Genomic DNA, 16,373 nt, shown 5'->3' on the forward strand with positions numbered 1-16,373 from the left:
GCAAGAGTCCCAGTTAACATAGATATTATAAAATTATCATCATTGCTTTTCCTATATTCTGTCGTGCTTTCTCTTGGTTCCTTTTGTGCACTTGATTCAATTGGGGAAACAGCAGATTTTCTAGTTTCATATTGATGGCCGTAACTCCACTGCAGTTGCTTGCTGCATCCTTTAGTATTTGCCTGCAGCTGGTGTTTACGTACAGTTCTGGTCACCCACATTACAGGAAAGATGTGATTGCACGAGAGAGGGTACAGAGGAGACTTACGAGGATGTTGGCAGGACTTGAGAATGTTAGCTCGGAGAAAAGATTGGATAGGCTGGGATTGTTTTCTTTGGTGCAGAGGAGACTGAGTGGAGACTTAATTGAGATGTATAAAATTATAATGAGCCTAGTTAGAGTGGATAAGAAGGACCTATTTCCCTCAGCAGAGATATCAATAACCAGAGGGCATAGATTTAAAATAATTGGTAAAGGATTTGAGGGGAGTTGATGAGAACATTTTTCACCCAGAGGATGGCGGGGTTCTGGAACTCACTGCCTAAAAGGGTGGTTAGCGAGAAACCCTTATCACATTTAAAAAGTACTTGGATATGCACTTGAAGTGCTGTAACCTACAAGACTACGGACCAAGAGCTGGAAAGTGGGATTAGGCTGGATAACGTTTTTTCAGCCGGCACAGACACGATGGGCCGAATGGCCGCCGCCTTTGCCATAAATCTCTGATTCTATAACACACATGAATAGCTAAAACTAACATTTGTCAAAAAGCTGCCAAAGGAATAAATGTCACTGCTATCCGTGTGCTAGTCTTGTCTTGGAACTGAGCCAGTGGAGATTGAGCTTGCCTGCAGCCTGCCTCCTTTCTCTAGTAATGTAGTTATTTGGCTGTATCTACAAAATCCAAAATATAATCTTAGTGGCACATCAACTTTGATATGCCACATAAATGTATTTGAAGTTTAAAAGTTACTGTTGGCAGTGTTAGCAGATCAGTGTGAAACATATAACATTCTGGTGTCCATTTTTTTAACCCATTTAAAATAAACAGGTTAGCACCTTTTCTGTAATAGCAAACAATGTTATAGGAGTTCGGTGAGAGGCGGGAGTTCCGGGGATCGGAGAGGTCGACAAAAGGCCAGCGAGACCAGGAGCAGCGCGAGTTCGGCGAGAGGCGGGAGTTCCGGGGATCGGTGAGGCCTTCAAAAGGCCAGCGAGACCAGGAGCAGCGCGAGTTCGCCGGGAGTTCCAGGGATCGGAGAGGCCTACAAAAGGCCAGCGAGACCAGGAGCAGCGCGAGAGGCGGGAGTTCCGGGGATCGGAGAGGTCGACAAAAGGCCCGCGAGACCAGGAGCAGTGCGAGTTCGGCGAGAGGCGGGAGTTCCGGGGATCGGCGAGGCCTTCAAAAGGCCAGCGAGACCAGGAGCAGCGCGAGAGGCGGGAGTTCTGGGGATCGGAGAGGCCTACAAAAGGCCAGCAAGACCAGGAGCAGCGCGAGTTCGGCGAGAGGCGGGAGTTCCGGGGATCGGAGAGGCCTACAAAAGGCCAGCGAGACCAGGAGCAGCGCGCGTTCAGCGAGAGGCGGGAATTCCGGGGATCGGAGAGGCCGACAAAAGGCCAGCGAGACCAGGAGCAGCGCGAGTTCGGCGAGAGGCGGGAGTTCCGGGGATCGGAGAGACCTACAAAAGGCCAGTGAGACCAGGAGCAGCGCGAGTTCGGCGAGAGGCGGGAGTTCCGGGGATCGGAGAGGCCTACGAAAGGCCAGTGAGACCAGGAGCAGCGCGAGTTCGGCGAGAGGCGGGAGTTCCGGGGATCGGAGAGGCCTACGAAAGGCCAGTGAGACCAGGAGCAGCGTGAGTTTGGCGAGAGGCCAGCTTGTGCAGCTACAGGGGAAGGCAAAAAAGAAGTAGAAAGAAACAGAAAGGTGACGTCACAGCCAAGGGGGTAAGTGATTGGTTGGATTGGTGAGTAGTTTTTCTTTTTTCTCTTCTATAACAGCGAGTAAACTTTAGTATTGTTGTTGCCAATTTAAGTGTATCTAAGGGTTAAGTCATGGCAGGAGAACTCGGTCACGTGATATGCTCCTCCTGTACCATGTGGGAACTCGGGGACACTTCCAGTGTCCCTAACGACTACATGTGCGGGAAGTGTATCCGCCTCCAGCTCCTGACGGTCCGCGTTGCGGAATTGGAGCTGAGGGTGGATTTACTCTGGAGCATCCACGATGCTGAGAATGACGTGAGTAGCACGTGTAGCAAGTTGGACTTACCGCAGGCGAAGGGTCTACAGCCAGATAGGGAATGGAAGACCAGCAGGAAGAGCAGTGCAAGGAAGGTAGTACAGGGGTCCCCTGCGGTCATCCCCCTGCAAAACAGATACACTGCTTTGAGTACTGTTGAGGGGGATGACTCATCAGGGGAGGGCAGCAGCAGCCAAGTTCATGGCACCGTGGCTGGCTCTGCTGCACAGGAGGGCAGGAAAAAGAGTGGGAGAGCGATAGTGATAGAGGATTCAATTGTAAGGGGAAGAGATGGGCGTTTCTGCGGCCGCAACCGAGACTCCAGGATGGTATTTTGCCTCCCTGGTGCAAGGGTCAAGGATGTCTCGGAGCGGGTGCAGGACATTCTGAAAAGGGAGGGTGAACAGCCAGTTGTCGTGGTGTACATTGGTACCAATGATATAGGTAAAAAAGGGATGAAGTCCTACGAGACAAATTTAAGGAGCTAGGAGCTAAATTAAAATGTAGGACCTCAAAAGTAGTAATCTCGGGATTGCTACCAGTGCCACGTGCTAGTCAGAGTAGGAATCGCAGGATAGCTCAGATGAATACATGGCTTGAGCAGTGGTGCAGCAGGGAGGGATTCAAATTCCTGGGGCATTGGAATCGGTTCTGGGGGAGGTGGGACCAGTACAAACCAGACGGTCTGCACCTGGGCAGGACGGGAACCAATGTCCAAGGGGGAGTGTTTGCTAGTGCTGTTGGGGAGGAGTTAAACTAATATGGCAGGGGGATGGGAACCAATGCAGGGAGACAGAGGGAAACAAAAAGGAGACAAAAGCAAAAGACAGAAAGGAGATGAGTAAAAGTGGAGGGCAGAGAAACCCAAGGCAAAAAACAGCAAAATTCTAAAGGGTCAAAGTGTAATAAAAAGACAAGCATGAAAGCTCGGTGCCTCAATGCAAGGAGTATTCGGAACACAGGAGAGGGCTCTGAGCTAGTTAGAATAGGTGAGAGCTCAGATGAACAGGACCCCAAGAAAGAATGCAAAAGGCAGGAGGCAACAGAGCAGAGTAGCACTGGGGTAAGTGTAAACCACAAGGTGATAGGAAGGGACAATATGTACAAATAAAAAGGGGCTGCAGGAGGGGTCAAAAGTAAAAATCATGGTTTAAAAACTAGTATTAAAACACTCTACCTAAACGCACGCAGCATTCAAAATAAAGTAAATGAGTTGACGGCACACATCATTACAAATGGGTATGATTTGGTGGCCATTACAGAAACGTGGTTGCAGGGTGGCCAAGACTGGGAATTAAACATACAGGGGTATCTGACAATTCGGAAAGATAGACAAGAAGGGAAAGGAGATGGGGTACCTCTGTTAATAAAGGAAGATATCAGGGCAGTTGTGAGAGACGATATTGGCTCTAATGAACAAAATGTTGAATCATTGTGGGTGGAGATTAGAGATAGTAAGAGGAAAAAGTCACTGGTGGGCGTAGTTTATCGGCCCCCAAATAATAACTTCACGGTGGGGCGGGCAATAATCAAGGGAATAATGGAGGCATGTGAAAAAGGAACGGCAGTAATCATGGGGGATTTTAACCTACATATTGATTGGTCAAATCAAGTCGCATGGGGTAGCCTTGAGGAGGAATTCATAGAATGCATAGGGGATTGTTTCTTCGAACAGTATGTTACAGAACCTACAAGGGAGCAAGCTATCTTAGATCTGGTCCTGTGTAATGAGACAGGAATAATAAACGATCTCCTAGTAAAAGATCCTCTCGGAATGAGTGATCACAGTATGGTTGAATTTGTGATACAGATTGAGGGTGAGGAAGTAGTGTCTCAAAAGAGCGTACTATGCTTAAACAAAGGGGACTACAGTGGGATGAGGGCAGAGTTGGCTAAAGGAGACTGGAAACACAGACTAAACGGTGGCACACTTGAACAGTGGAGGACTTTTAAGGAGCTCTTTCATAGTGCTCAACAAAAATATATTCCAGTGAAAAAGAAGGGCGGTAAGAGAAGGAATAGCCAGCTGTGGATAACCAAGGAAATGAAGGAGAGTATCAAATTAAAAACCAATGCGTATAAGGTGGCCAAGGTTAGTGGGAAACTAGAAGATTGGGAACATTTTAAACGACAGCAAAGAATGACTAAGAAAGCAATAAAGAAAGGAAAGATAGATTCCGAAAGTAAACTTGCGCAAAACATAAAAACAGATAGTAAAAGCTTTTACAGATATATAAAATGGAAGAGTGATTAAAGTAAATGTTGGTCCCTTAGAAGATGAGAAGGGGGATTTAATAATGGGAAATGTGGAAATGGCTGAGACCTTAAACAATTATTTTGCTTCAGTCTTCACAGTGGAAGACACAAAAACCATGCCAAAAATTGCTGGTCACAGGAATGTGGGAAGGGAGGACCTTGAGACAATCACTATCACTAGGGGGGGTAGTGCTGGACAGGCTAATGGGACTCAAGGTAGACAAGTCCCCTGATCCTGATGAAATGCATCCCAGGGTATTAAAAGAGATGGCGGAAGTTATAGCAGATGCATTCGTTATAATCTACCAAAATTCTCGACTCTGGGGAGGTACCAGCGGATTGGAAAGCAGCTTATGTAACGCCTCTGTTTAAAAAAAGGGGGCAGACAAAAGGCAGGTAACTTTAGGCCGGTTAGTTTAACATCTGTAGTTAGGAAAATGCTTGAAGCTATCATTAAGGAAGAAATAGCGGGACATCTAGATAGGAATAGTGCAATCAAGCAGACGCAACATGGATTCATGAAGGGGAAATCATGTTTAACTAATTTACTGGAATTCTTTGAGGATATAACGAGCATGGTGTATAGAGGTGTACCGATGGATGTGGTGTATTTAGATTTCCAGAAGGCACACAAAAGGTTACTGCAGAAGATAGAGGTACGCGGAGTCAGAGGAAATGTATTAGCATGGATCGAGAATTGGCTGGCTAACAGAAAGCAGAGAGTCGGGATAAATGGGTCCTTTTCGGATTGGAAATTGGTGGTTAGTGGTGTGCCACAGGGATCGGTGCTGCGACCACAACTGTTTACAATATACAGAGATGTCCTGGAAGAGGGGGCAGAGTGTAGTGTAACAAAATTTGCAGATGGCACAAAGATTAGTGGGAAAGCGGGTTGTGTAGAGGACACAGAGAGGCTGCAAAGAGATTTGGATAGGTTAAGCGAATGGGCTAAGGTTTGGCAGATGGAATACAATGTCGGAAAGTGTGAGGTCATCCACCTTGGTAAAAAAAAACAGTAAAAGGGAATGTTATTTGAATGGGGAGAAATTATAACATGCTGCGGTGCAGAGGGACCTGGGGGTCCTTGTGCGTGAATCCCAAAAAGTTAGTTTGCAGGTGCAGCAGGTAATCAGGAAGGCGAATGGAATGTTGGCTTTCATTGCGAGAGGGATGGAGTACAAAAGCAGGGAGGTCCTGCTGCAACTGTATCGGGTATTGGTGAGGCTGCACCTGGAGTACTGCGTGCAGTTTTGGTCACCTTACTTAAGGAAGGATATACTGGCTTTGGAGGGGGTACAGAGATGATTCACTCAGCTGATTCCGGAGATGAGGGGGTTACCTTATGATAGATTGAGTAGACTGGGTCTTTACTCGTTGGAGTTCAGAAGGATGAGGGGTGATCTTATAGAAACATTTAAAATAATGAAAGGGATAGACAAGATAGAGGCAGAGAGGTTGTTTCCACTGGTCGGGGAGACGAGAACTAGGGGGCACAGCCTCAAAATACAGGGGAGCCAATTTAAAACCGAGTTGAGAAGGAATTTCTTCTCTTAGAGGGTTGTGAATCTGTGGAATTCTCTGCCCAAGGAAGCAGTTGAGGCGAGCTCATTGAATGTATTCAAGTCACAGATAGATAGATTTTTAACCAATAAGGGAATTAAGGGTTACGGGGAGCGGGTGGGTAAGTGGAGCTGAGTCCACGGCCATATCAGACATGATCTTGTTGAATGGCGGAGCAGGCTCGAGGGGCTAGATGGCCTACTCCTGTTCCTAATTCTTATGTTCTTATGAATATATCGCGCTTTCGTCTGCTGATGTCGGTAACCGTAATTTCTAGGTTATGGGCCCAAGTTCCCACAGGATTGCTCCTATTTTTTTTTGAGCAACTAGTGTTTTTTTTTGAGTATCCTAAAAATCGCAATTCTCCACATTTAGTTTGCTGCAGTTTCAGTGAGTTAGTTCAGTTTCTTTTTAGTTCAGTTTTCTTTTCAAAGCGGGGCGATACCAGCCACTTGCGCCTGTTTTGGCCATTTAAGCAAGTTTAGATCGTGAAAAATTACTCCAAACTAACTTCGGCCAGTGAATGTGTCCGCTTTTGTACGCTCAGAAAAACCTTGCGGACGCTTTAGAAATTGGGCGCAGGTAGCCAGAGATAGGGGGGAAGGAAAGTTAGAGGACTTTCCAAATCATTAAACACTTTGCTTTTAACAATGAAGAACCATCATCAATATGACAGTGTTATGATAGGAATGCTAGTTTTCTTTTAAATTCCAAGCAGCGAGACTGGACAGGGTGTAGATACTATCAGCCTAATTAAACTGAGTATATTTCTAGTAAAGATCGCTAGTTAGCTAGATATTAAAGTACTAGAAAATCTTTGAAGACCCTCCCCCCCCCCCCCAGCCGCATCAAAACTCTGCCCTCACCCCCCCCCGATCAAAAATCTTCTACCCACTAACCTGTCTCTTGTAGCCCTCAGTGCGAGAAGGCAGCGGCTGGCCTGTGCAGCAGGCCACTCGACCCGGGATAGGGCGGGCATGCTTCAGGCCCCTCCCACACAGCCTGCAGAGCGTCACAGAGATTCGGGCTGTCAGGAGCTATTGCGCATGCGTGCACACTCTAGCGTGCATGTGCAGAGGTCCCAGCACTGTTTTCAGCGCCGGGACCTGGCTCCGCCTCCCCCACCCCTTGTGCTGCGCTGCGTCGAGCCCAAAGACGTCCCGAGAAGCATGGAGAATTACAAGGTAAGTTTTCGGCATCCTTTTTATTCTAGAAAGTCGGCGCACCTCATGGAGGTGACCCGTTCGAAGGTTCGGTGGAAACTTGAGCCCGATATGTTGACGACATAATAGCACCCGTTACTTTAATGAGTGCAAACCTGTCCTCACCAACTATGCATTCATCTCCTATATCAGAACGACATTTTTAAAATCAAATCTTGGGACATAATCGATTTTTAACATTACTCCATCTTGCAAAAAAACAGGAATTTTTTTTAAAAAGTAAAAAAAACAAATTTAAGGGTTACTTCTGTACACTCCACCAATATTCATGCTTCTCTAATTTGCCGTACATCTTTGATCAGAATTTTTCTAATTTTGGACATCCCTATAACATATCACACTTGTCCTGATCCCTCTCCCTTTGCAACTTCTCCAGTATTTGTTCTCTGCTTGCTGTTTCATTCTTTTAAGTTAGTCAAGCATTGTACCAGAAGCAGGATCTTCAGTTATATCAGGAAGAGACTTGGCACATATTAGCAAGGTGTAAGGCTGACTGACTAAATATGAGGTATAAATCTGGGGAAATAGAAGAAGGACCATCTCCAGATTGAGGGTAGGAGAAAGAAGACTTTCACTGATATCTTACGACTGGATAGGGGAAGAAGGAACCTTCTGTACAGCTTTCAGATACATGGTGGTTGAGGATGGGTATGAAGAGAAACGTTCACTTAGAATTGGATATCTACACGTGAAGTTTTGGAGGCTAGGTACATTTTTTTTATGCTTTTGGAAAAAGCAGGGGACTGACTGACATTTCACTTCTGGACCTCAACTTTCATCCAGTCCAAAAAGATGTCATTAAAGTTTGTTCTGTCTTGACTGTGAGTGAAATGTGTTTAAGCAATCTAAACAACTCCTAATTTGGTGCTAATTGGCAGTCTTATCACAAGGTAGATAAAGCCTCATTGGTGTAGTAACTCTAATAACTCTATCTGCCTACCATTTATTTCTATTCCATGACCGGCTCTGTTGTCAGATTGCCTGTCTGACATCGAGTTGTGGGTGAGCCAGACTTTCTCCAGTTGAACATTAGGAAAACCAAAGTTATCTTTTTCGACTAGACTCCTGGCAAAAACTCCATACTCCTCCTCCTGACTTCATTGTTTCCTTCAGTGCTCTCTTGGGTAGAAATAGCTAATGTTCAACTTTGGTGTCCTGTTAAACTCAGCACTGAACATTAAACTACAGATCCTATTCATTACCAAGACTACATACTTCAACCTTCACCCCCCCCTCCCCCCCCCCCCCCCCCCCAACTGTCAGTATAACTCTTATCCACACTTTGAATACCATCTTTGCTGGCTTTCTGAGCTGCTCTTACATATAGTTCAACTTATCCAAAACTTCTGCTGGCTGCATCCTGCCCTGCATGCCCATTATTCCTTTCCTTGTCAGCTTTCACTGACTCCATCCTTCCAAAACACCAAATCCAAAGTTCCTATCCTTGTTTATAAATCCCTCCATATCCTTGCTCCACTGCAACCTTCTCCAGAGCTATATCCCAGGCTGTGCTCCACAGTAATCCATTTCTGAGAGCTGTGCATCACATGCAGCACTGCTAATGGCAGAGCTTTCAGTCATCTATGTCCTACCCTCTTGAGCTTTCTTGACATTTAAAAGCCTCCTCAAAATCTTTTTGACCTTGCTCATGGTCAACTCTCAAACTACCGTTTAGTCCATTCTCTCCTATGTGAAGCACATCAAGATGTTTGGTTGAATTAATGGCATTGTAGAAACGCACGATGTTGCTCCAGCAAGGGTGCTTTTCTAAACTTGCAGGTAAAGCATTTTGTTGGACAAGGGAAAAGGCTTTGTATTGTGTATATTTTACCTTGATGCTGACACGGTGTTTAAGATAAAGTGTTGCATTTCTCAGCATTGACATCCATCACCTTAATGAGCATAAAATGCATAAATAGTGAGTTTTGTTTGCAATAATTGTATCCAACAGATGGCTCTCTGCTCTGCACATATCCTTTGAATATAAAGCACCATGTTAACACTGCATCAGCAGCTGAAATGGATGGATCTGCAATATTCATTCTTTGGATAAACCTGTCCAGTTATTTATTAGCAATTGGTAGGTGTGCTGATTGACAGCATTTCCCTTTGATTTTAGATCACTTGATTCAGACTAACCTACAGGTTCCCATCTAAAGAGCCGATAGCCAGCCATGGCATTCCTCCAGGCAACCTGTGCCGTTTGAACCACAGTGTGACAGGATGTGTGGCTATGGAGTATTTTCTTTTGTTTTAAGCCAGGTGACACGTTACAGTGCTTAAATGTTTATTTTGGCATTTGGTAATGGTGTCAGTGGGTTGTCTTTTTAGATGTATAATAATAGGACTTGAACGAACCTTATATTTCTATTCTTTTATGTTCCAGTAAAGTGTTTCTCGTTCAGTCATTTGAGTTTGCTAGTGTTATCAAATGGCTCTGCTGGGCTCCATGTCTCCTGTTCGAAGGTAGCTGGTGTTCTCAGGATTAGATGTTCCAACTGAGTGCGTTTAGTGAATATAAATTTGTAACAGGTGGGAATAGTCTGTACATGTTTTTACAGAAGCAAAATGGGCATGAGGTTGGCTGAGGGGATGGGACAATTAAGTAGAGAGAGCAGAAAGGAATAATGGAGCATTGTGATTAGTAACCCTCTTAAATAGTTGGAGAATTATTAACATCCACCTTAGTCTGTCAATTGAAATATTTTTATTTTCAGCAGTGTTAATCTCAGCTTCAGGAGCAGAATCTATTAGAAAAACACCTTTAATGCAGGGGTGTTTCAGTATCAACTGTTGTATTGGGTTCAATTTTACTTGATATCTGAATTAGGATGATTTAACTATTGCTCTAACAAATAGGTTTTCAAACGGGTACTAAATGGACCCTAAGGGCCCTCAAGAGTCTCCCGTGGATGTGCGAGGTTATCTGATTTCTGTCCGTCTGAGGCTATGTTTATCATGTGCCACAAGAATATGCAATAAAAATTGTGTATTCTAGATTTTTTTCAATATTCAACTTGTGTTGTTTCTGTTGTATACTAATGAAAAAACATATTTGCAAATGTCATTTGTGCCATTGATAGCCTTTCAGAAGCAATAACAAGAGAGTGTGTCAGTATTTGCACAAGTTATCTGAGAGTGTGGCTATCTAGGCAGTGCACCGGTGCTCAGTGCACCGGTGCTCATAAATTGCAACACTGCCGCTATAATGCTCTGTATTTGTTGGTTTAGAGTCTTTTTGTACCAGGGCTTATGATGATGTACGACCTAGAGGGAAGAACTAGAAAGGGCAGTGGCACAATTCTGTGGTATACACTCTTGTTTTCAACATATGAGAAAACAATAGATATTGCACTGGTTTCATATATGATAAGTTCAGATATGCACTTGTGGTAGAAAGTTGAATGTAATGCTGATGCACGCATTGACTGTTAACATAGAAATCGTTACCAAGTTTTAATTTTTCACCCTGTTCAGCTGTAATTCATTTTAACTTGACCTTGGTATGCAACAGGGTTAATGTGGTTTTATAGTTTTATATAATTTGTAAATGTTTTCTGGTGTGCACCCTGCAGGTGTGGTAGGATATGAATAATTGAAAGTACATGCCTTATTTTGTTGTTTCAGGTAGGACAAGATGAATGTCAGGCACATGAAGATGTGATTGATGAGTCAGTGAGAACAATGGCAGAAGGAGATGGAGTCTCCAATCTTCACAGGTTACCAACAGAAAAATGTCACCACTCTGCAATCCACTGCTGCCATCAAATGCATAGACAGACATTGGCATCCAGTAATCCTCATCCACAACAGCTACAGCAACTTCAGCCATGCACAGGCACTCCAAATGGCACATGTACAAAGGTATGGATATATATTGGAATTAGAAGGGAGAGAAATGCAGGAAATATGGAGTGGGGGAAAAGGGAAACCTCCTACAGCATGATATACAATCTGATATCCATCTTGCTCTCGTGGATTAAAGGGAGGGATTCGCTACAGAAGGCCAAGTTCTCTATGAAGAAGCCCACCACTGTAGTGTTGGTAGGTTTGACGTGAAGCCTACATCATCCCTGATTCAGCATCTCACTGTTCACAGATTGTATTCAAAATGAAGGACCTTGGATTGGGAGATGAATGTGAGGAAATGGACCGAATGGGAAGAGTAAGTTACTGATTTATCCCAGGATACCTAGTTGGGGTTTTGAAACCGATGTAGGAGTGTTGTCCATGTGAAGGGGCTGCATTGGCATTGAAAAATCACATTGACAACATTATCGATTTGTGAAAATCTACCTGGAGACAAAAATTGATTTTTCACAGTAACCCAGAACCCGAGGGAAACTTAGTTGGGAAATGGGGTGCTTAGAAGCAAAATGTAACGTCTTTATTTTAAACAGTGAAAGAAAAGTGTTGTTTTTCTTACGGGTATTCACAATTACAAACAAGTGAAATAAATTTTTGTTCAACTTCCAAAACATAATTTTACTTCATAGATATATTAATAGAAATCTCTTAACTGAGAGAAAAGCAGGAGTGTGACTATGCTTCAGAAAGAGTGGTCATTGTTGGACTAAGAGTGCCATGCAGCAGTATGTGGATTTGTATTCGACACTGGCACAGTTCTTTTATATGTCGGAGTTTAAAAAAATAATGAAGTGCAACTGAACCATTATATAAAACAGCATAAGAAGTAAATATCACATTGTGATTAAACCATTGTGATTTATGAATGGGGTTTGTTAAAAATAAATATTAGTGACTTGCCAATAAATATGAATTCAGTAAATTGATTGAAAATATTTTGATGTGCTCAGATTAAAAAAAAAAACTGCAAGGTGATATCTAATTGTGTATCTACTTTTCATGGATTTCCTTTGATATTGGATTACATAGGATATACAGCACAGAAACTGGCTATTCGGTCCAGTCAGTCCATGCATGCGTTTATGCTCCGCTCAAGCCTCCTCCCGTCTTTCCTCATCTAAATCTATCAGTATAACCCTCTATTCTCTTCTCCCTCATGTGCTTATCTAACTGCCCCTTAAATGCATTTATACTGTTCGCTTCAACCACTCCCTGTGGTAGCGAGTTCCACATTCTCACCACTCTCTGGGTTAAGAGTTTCTTCTGATTTCCCTATTTGATTTCTTGGTGACTATTTTATATTGATAGCCTCAAGTTGTGCTCTTCCCCACAAGTGGAAATATTTTCACTGTCTACTCTCTCAAAAATTCATAATTTTAATGACCTCGATTCGGTCATTTTTTTTTCTTTTCAAGAGAAAAGAGACCCAGCCTTGTTCATCCTTTCCTGGTGGGCATACGCTCGCATTTATGGAATCATCCTTGTAAATCCTCTCCAGTGTCACTACTTTTAGTGATTTGTGTATTTAGAAACATAGAAAATAGGTGCAGGAGTCGGCTGTTCGGCCCTTCGAGCCTGCACCACGATTCAATAAGATCATGGCTGATCATTCCCTCAGTACCCCTTTCCTGCTTTCCTTGATCCCCCTTAGCCGTAAGGGCCATATCTAACTCCCTCTTGACTATATCCAATGAACTGGCATCAACAACTCTCTGCGGTAGGGAATTCCACAGGTTAATAACTGTCTGAATGAAGAAGTTTCTCCTCATCCCAGTCCTAAATGGCCTGTCCCTTATCCTAAGACTGTGTCCCCTGGTTCTGGACTTCCCCAATATCGGGAACATTCTACCCGCATCTAACCTATCCCGTCCCGTCAGAATCCTATATGTTTCTATGAAATCCCCTCATCCTTCTAAACTCAAATGTATAAAGGTCCAGTTGATCCAGTCTTTCCTCATGTCAGTCCTGCCAACCCGGGAATCAGTCTGGTGAACCTTCGCTGCAATCCCTCAATAGCAAGAACATCCTTCCTCAGATTGAACACAATATTCCAGGTGAGGCCTCACTAAGGCCCTGTACAACTGCAGTAAGACCTCCCTGCTCCTGTACTCAGATCCCCTAGCTATGAAGGCCATCATACCATTTGCCGCCTTCACCGCCTGCTGTACCTGTATGCCAACTTTCAAAGACTGATGAACCATAACACCCAGATCTCGTTGCACCTCCCTTTTTCCTAATCTGCTGCCATTCAGATAATCTGTCTTCGCGTTTTTGCTCCCAAAGTGGATAACCTCACATTTATCCACATTATACTGCATCTGCCATGCATTTGCCCACTTACCTAACCTGTCCAAGTCACCCTGCAGCCTTCTAGCGTCCCCCTCACAGCTCTCAACGCCACCCAGTTTAGTGTCATCTGGAGATATTACACTCAATTCCTTCATTCAAATCATTGATGTATATTGTAAAGAGCTGGGGTCCCAGCACTGAGCCCTGCGGCACTCCACTAGTCACTGCCTACCATTCTGAAAAGGACCCGTTTATTCCGACTCTCTGCTTCCTGTCTGCCAACCAGTTCTCTATCCACGTCAGTATATTACCCCCAATACCATGTGCTTTGATTTTGCACACCAATCTCTTGTGTGGGACCTTGTCAAAAGCCTTTTGAAAGTCTAAATACACCACATTCACTGGTTCTCCCTTGTCCACTCTACTAGTTGCATCCTCAAAAAATTCCAGAAGATTTGTCAAGCATGATTTCCCTTTCATAAATCCATGCTGTCTTGGACCGATCTGTCGCTGCTTTCCAAATGCGCTGCTATTTCATCCTTAATAATTGATTCCAACATTTTCCCCACAACTGATGTCAGGCTAACCGGTCTATAATTACCTGCTTTCTCTTTCCCTCCCTTTTTAAAAAGTGGTGTTACATTAGCTACCCTCCAGTTCATATTTGTACTCAGAGATCCCTTTGCTCCTACACTTCACCCAGACTCCCACCCTCCAAGTATTAAATGACCTCCCTATTCTTCCTACCAAAATGTAATACCTCACATTTATCTGTGTTGAAATTCATTTGCCAATTGTTATGCCCATTCTGCAAGTTTATCAATGTCTTCCTGTCTTTTGTGGCAGTCCTCCTCAATGTTGACTTGCCCCCCCCCACCCCAATTTAGTGTCATCTGCAAATTTATAAATTGTATTTTGGATTCCAAACCCCAATGTGCTGCTTTCAGTCATGAAGCCAGCTAGCTATCCATTCTGCTACGTGTCTCCTGACTCCGCATTCTCTGACTTTATTCGTTAGTTGATTAAGTGGTACCTGATCGAAGGCCACTTGAAAATCTAGATAAATTACATCTACTGCATTACCCTTGTCTACCTCTTCGAAAAATTCAATGAAGTTGGTCAAGCAAGACTTCCCCTTTTGAAATCCATGCTGAATAATCGTTATATTTTTGGTTTTTAGATGTTTTGTTTTTTCCTTTAGTAGGAATTCCATTATTTTTTCCTACCACCGATGTTCGGCTGATTGGTCTATAGTTCCCTGGACATGTTATATCTCCCTTCTTAAATATAAGTATTACATTAGCTATCCGACAGTCCTCTGGCACTACACCTTTTTCTAACGAATTATTAAACATGTGTAATAATGCCTCTGATAACTCTTCCCGAGATCCTTTTAAAATGCGTTGATGTCATCCATCCGGACCAGGGGTTTTTAATCCTCTGAGTTTGATTAGTTTATTTAATATATCTCATTTTAAATGCAGTTATCTCATTACTAATCTCATCATTCAATGTCAGATCCACCTGTTCTATCTCCCATGTAAATACTGAAGCAAAGTAATTATTTAATATTTCTGCCATCTCTCTTATCACTACCTGGTGTATTATCCTGTCCATCCTTTAGTGGTCCTATTCCCATCCCGACCTGCCTTTTTTATTTATGTGCATATTTTACTATTTTGTTTTATGTTCTTTGATAATTTAATTTCATAGTTCCTTTTTCCTTCCGAATTGCTTCTCTCCTAATCTGTTCCTATTCTCCCTTATCATGCACTGTACAATCAGCGAACATCCCCACTTCTGACCATATGTTGGAGGGAAGGTCATTGGTAAAGCAGCTGAAGATTGTTGGGCATAGGACACTGCCCTGAGGAATTCCTGCAGCAATGTCCTAGGGATGAAATAATTGGCCTCCAAAAACCACAGCCATCTTTCTTTGTCCTTGATATAATTCCAGCCAATGGAAAGTTTTCCTCCTGATTCCCATTGACTTCAATTTTACTTGGGCTTCTTGATGCTACACTTTGTCAAATGCTGCCTTGATGTCAAGGGCAGTCACTCACATCTCACTTCTGGAATTCAGCTCTTTTGTCCGTGTTTGGACCAAGGCTGTAATGAGGTTTGGAGTCCAGTGGTCCTGACAGAACCCAAACTGAGCATCGGTAAGCAGGTTACCGGTGAGCAAGTGCCGCTTCGTAGCACTGTCGACGACCCCATCACTTTGCTTATGATTGAGAGTAGGCTGATGGGGTGGAAATTGGCCGGATTGGATTTGTCCTGCTTTTTGTAGACAGGATATACCTGGGCAATTTTTCACTTTGTTCGGCTTTGTACTGGAACAGTTTGGCTAGTAATTTGAATGTGTATTCTATCTAGAAAAAAATGAGCTGGAACATAAGGATTCATGCACCAGTTTTGAGGTCTTTCAAATTGATTGGACCTCTGACTCTTTATCATGGTGCACAGTTGTTTACATATAGTCTGTGCTTGGGGTAAAATGTGGTGTAATGCTGCATTTTTCTATACTACATATTTAGAATTGGGCTCTTTCAGTAAGTAGCTGAACCATGAATGCAGAAAAGTTGCAGGTTCAGTTTCCAGACTGGTTTCAGCTGAGATGGCACGACAGCTGACCCCGGGGCTATTGGGGAGGGGGCAGGGAAATCAGACGAGTTCTTGTTCCTGATTGCTATCCAGTTGTGATTTGCTAGAAGTGTGCATTTGTGAATATCAGGTAAGCACAGGATCGGGTTTAGATGTGAAGTTTTATGGAAATTGAAGATTATAGTTGAGGCTTGCATGTGAATGATGGCCGCTTGAGCGAGAGACTGAAGGTTGAACAGTGCTCACAGAACCATACCTCAGTAAGGAGTTAATAACTTGAGGAGGGGAGGGAATAAAATTGGCAAGAAAAATGATTTTTTCAATCATTCCTTTT

General features: G+C 43.5%; 1 protein-coding gene across 2 annotated transcripts in view; it reads left to right on the forward strand.

Moving 5' to 3' along the window:
* The window catches only part of fam193b (family with sequence similarity 193 member B), a 109,369-nt gene that overhangs the window by 58,799 nt on the left and 34,197 nt on the right, over nt 1-16,373 (forward strand). For both annotated transcript variants that reach the window (XM_070878379.1, XM_070878380.1), the window contains exon 3: nt 10,907-11,143. In XM_070878379.1, the coding sequence (XP_070734480.1) occupies nt 10,907-11,143 (237 nt within the window). The remainder of the gene's footprint in view (nt 1-10,906; nt 11,144-16,373) is intronic.

The sequence above is a fragment of the Pristiophorus japonicus genome, chromosome 4, assembly GCF_044704955.1.
Source record: "Pristiophorus japonicus isolate sPriJap1 chromosome 4, sPriJap1.hap1, whole genome shotgun sequence".
Taxonomy (NCBI): Eukaryota; Metazoa; Chordata; class Chondrichthyes; family Pristiophoridae; genus Pristiophorus; species Pristiophorus japonicus.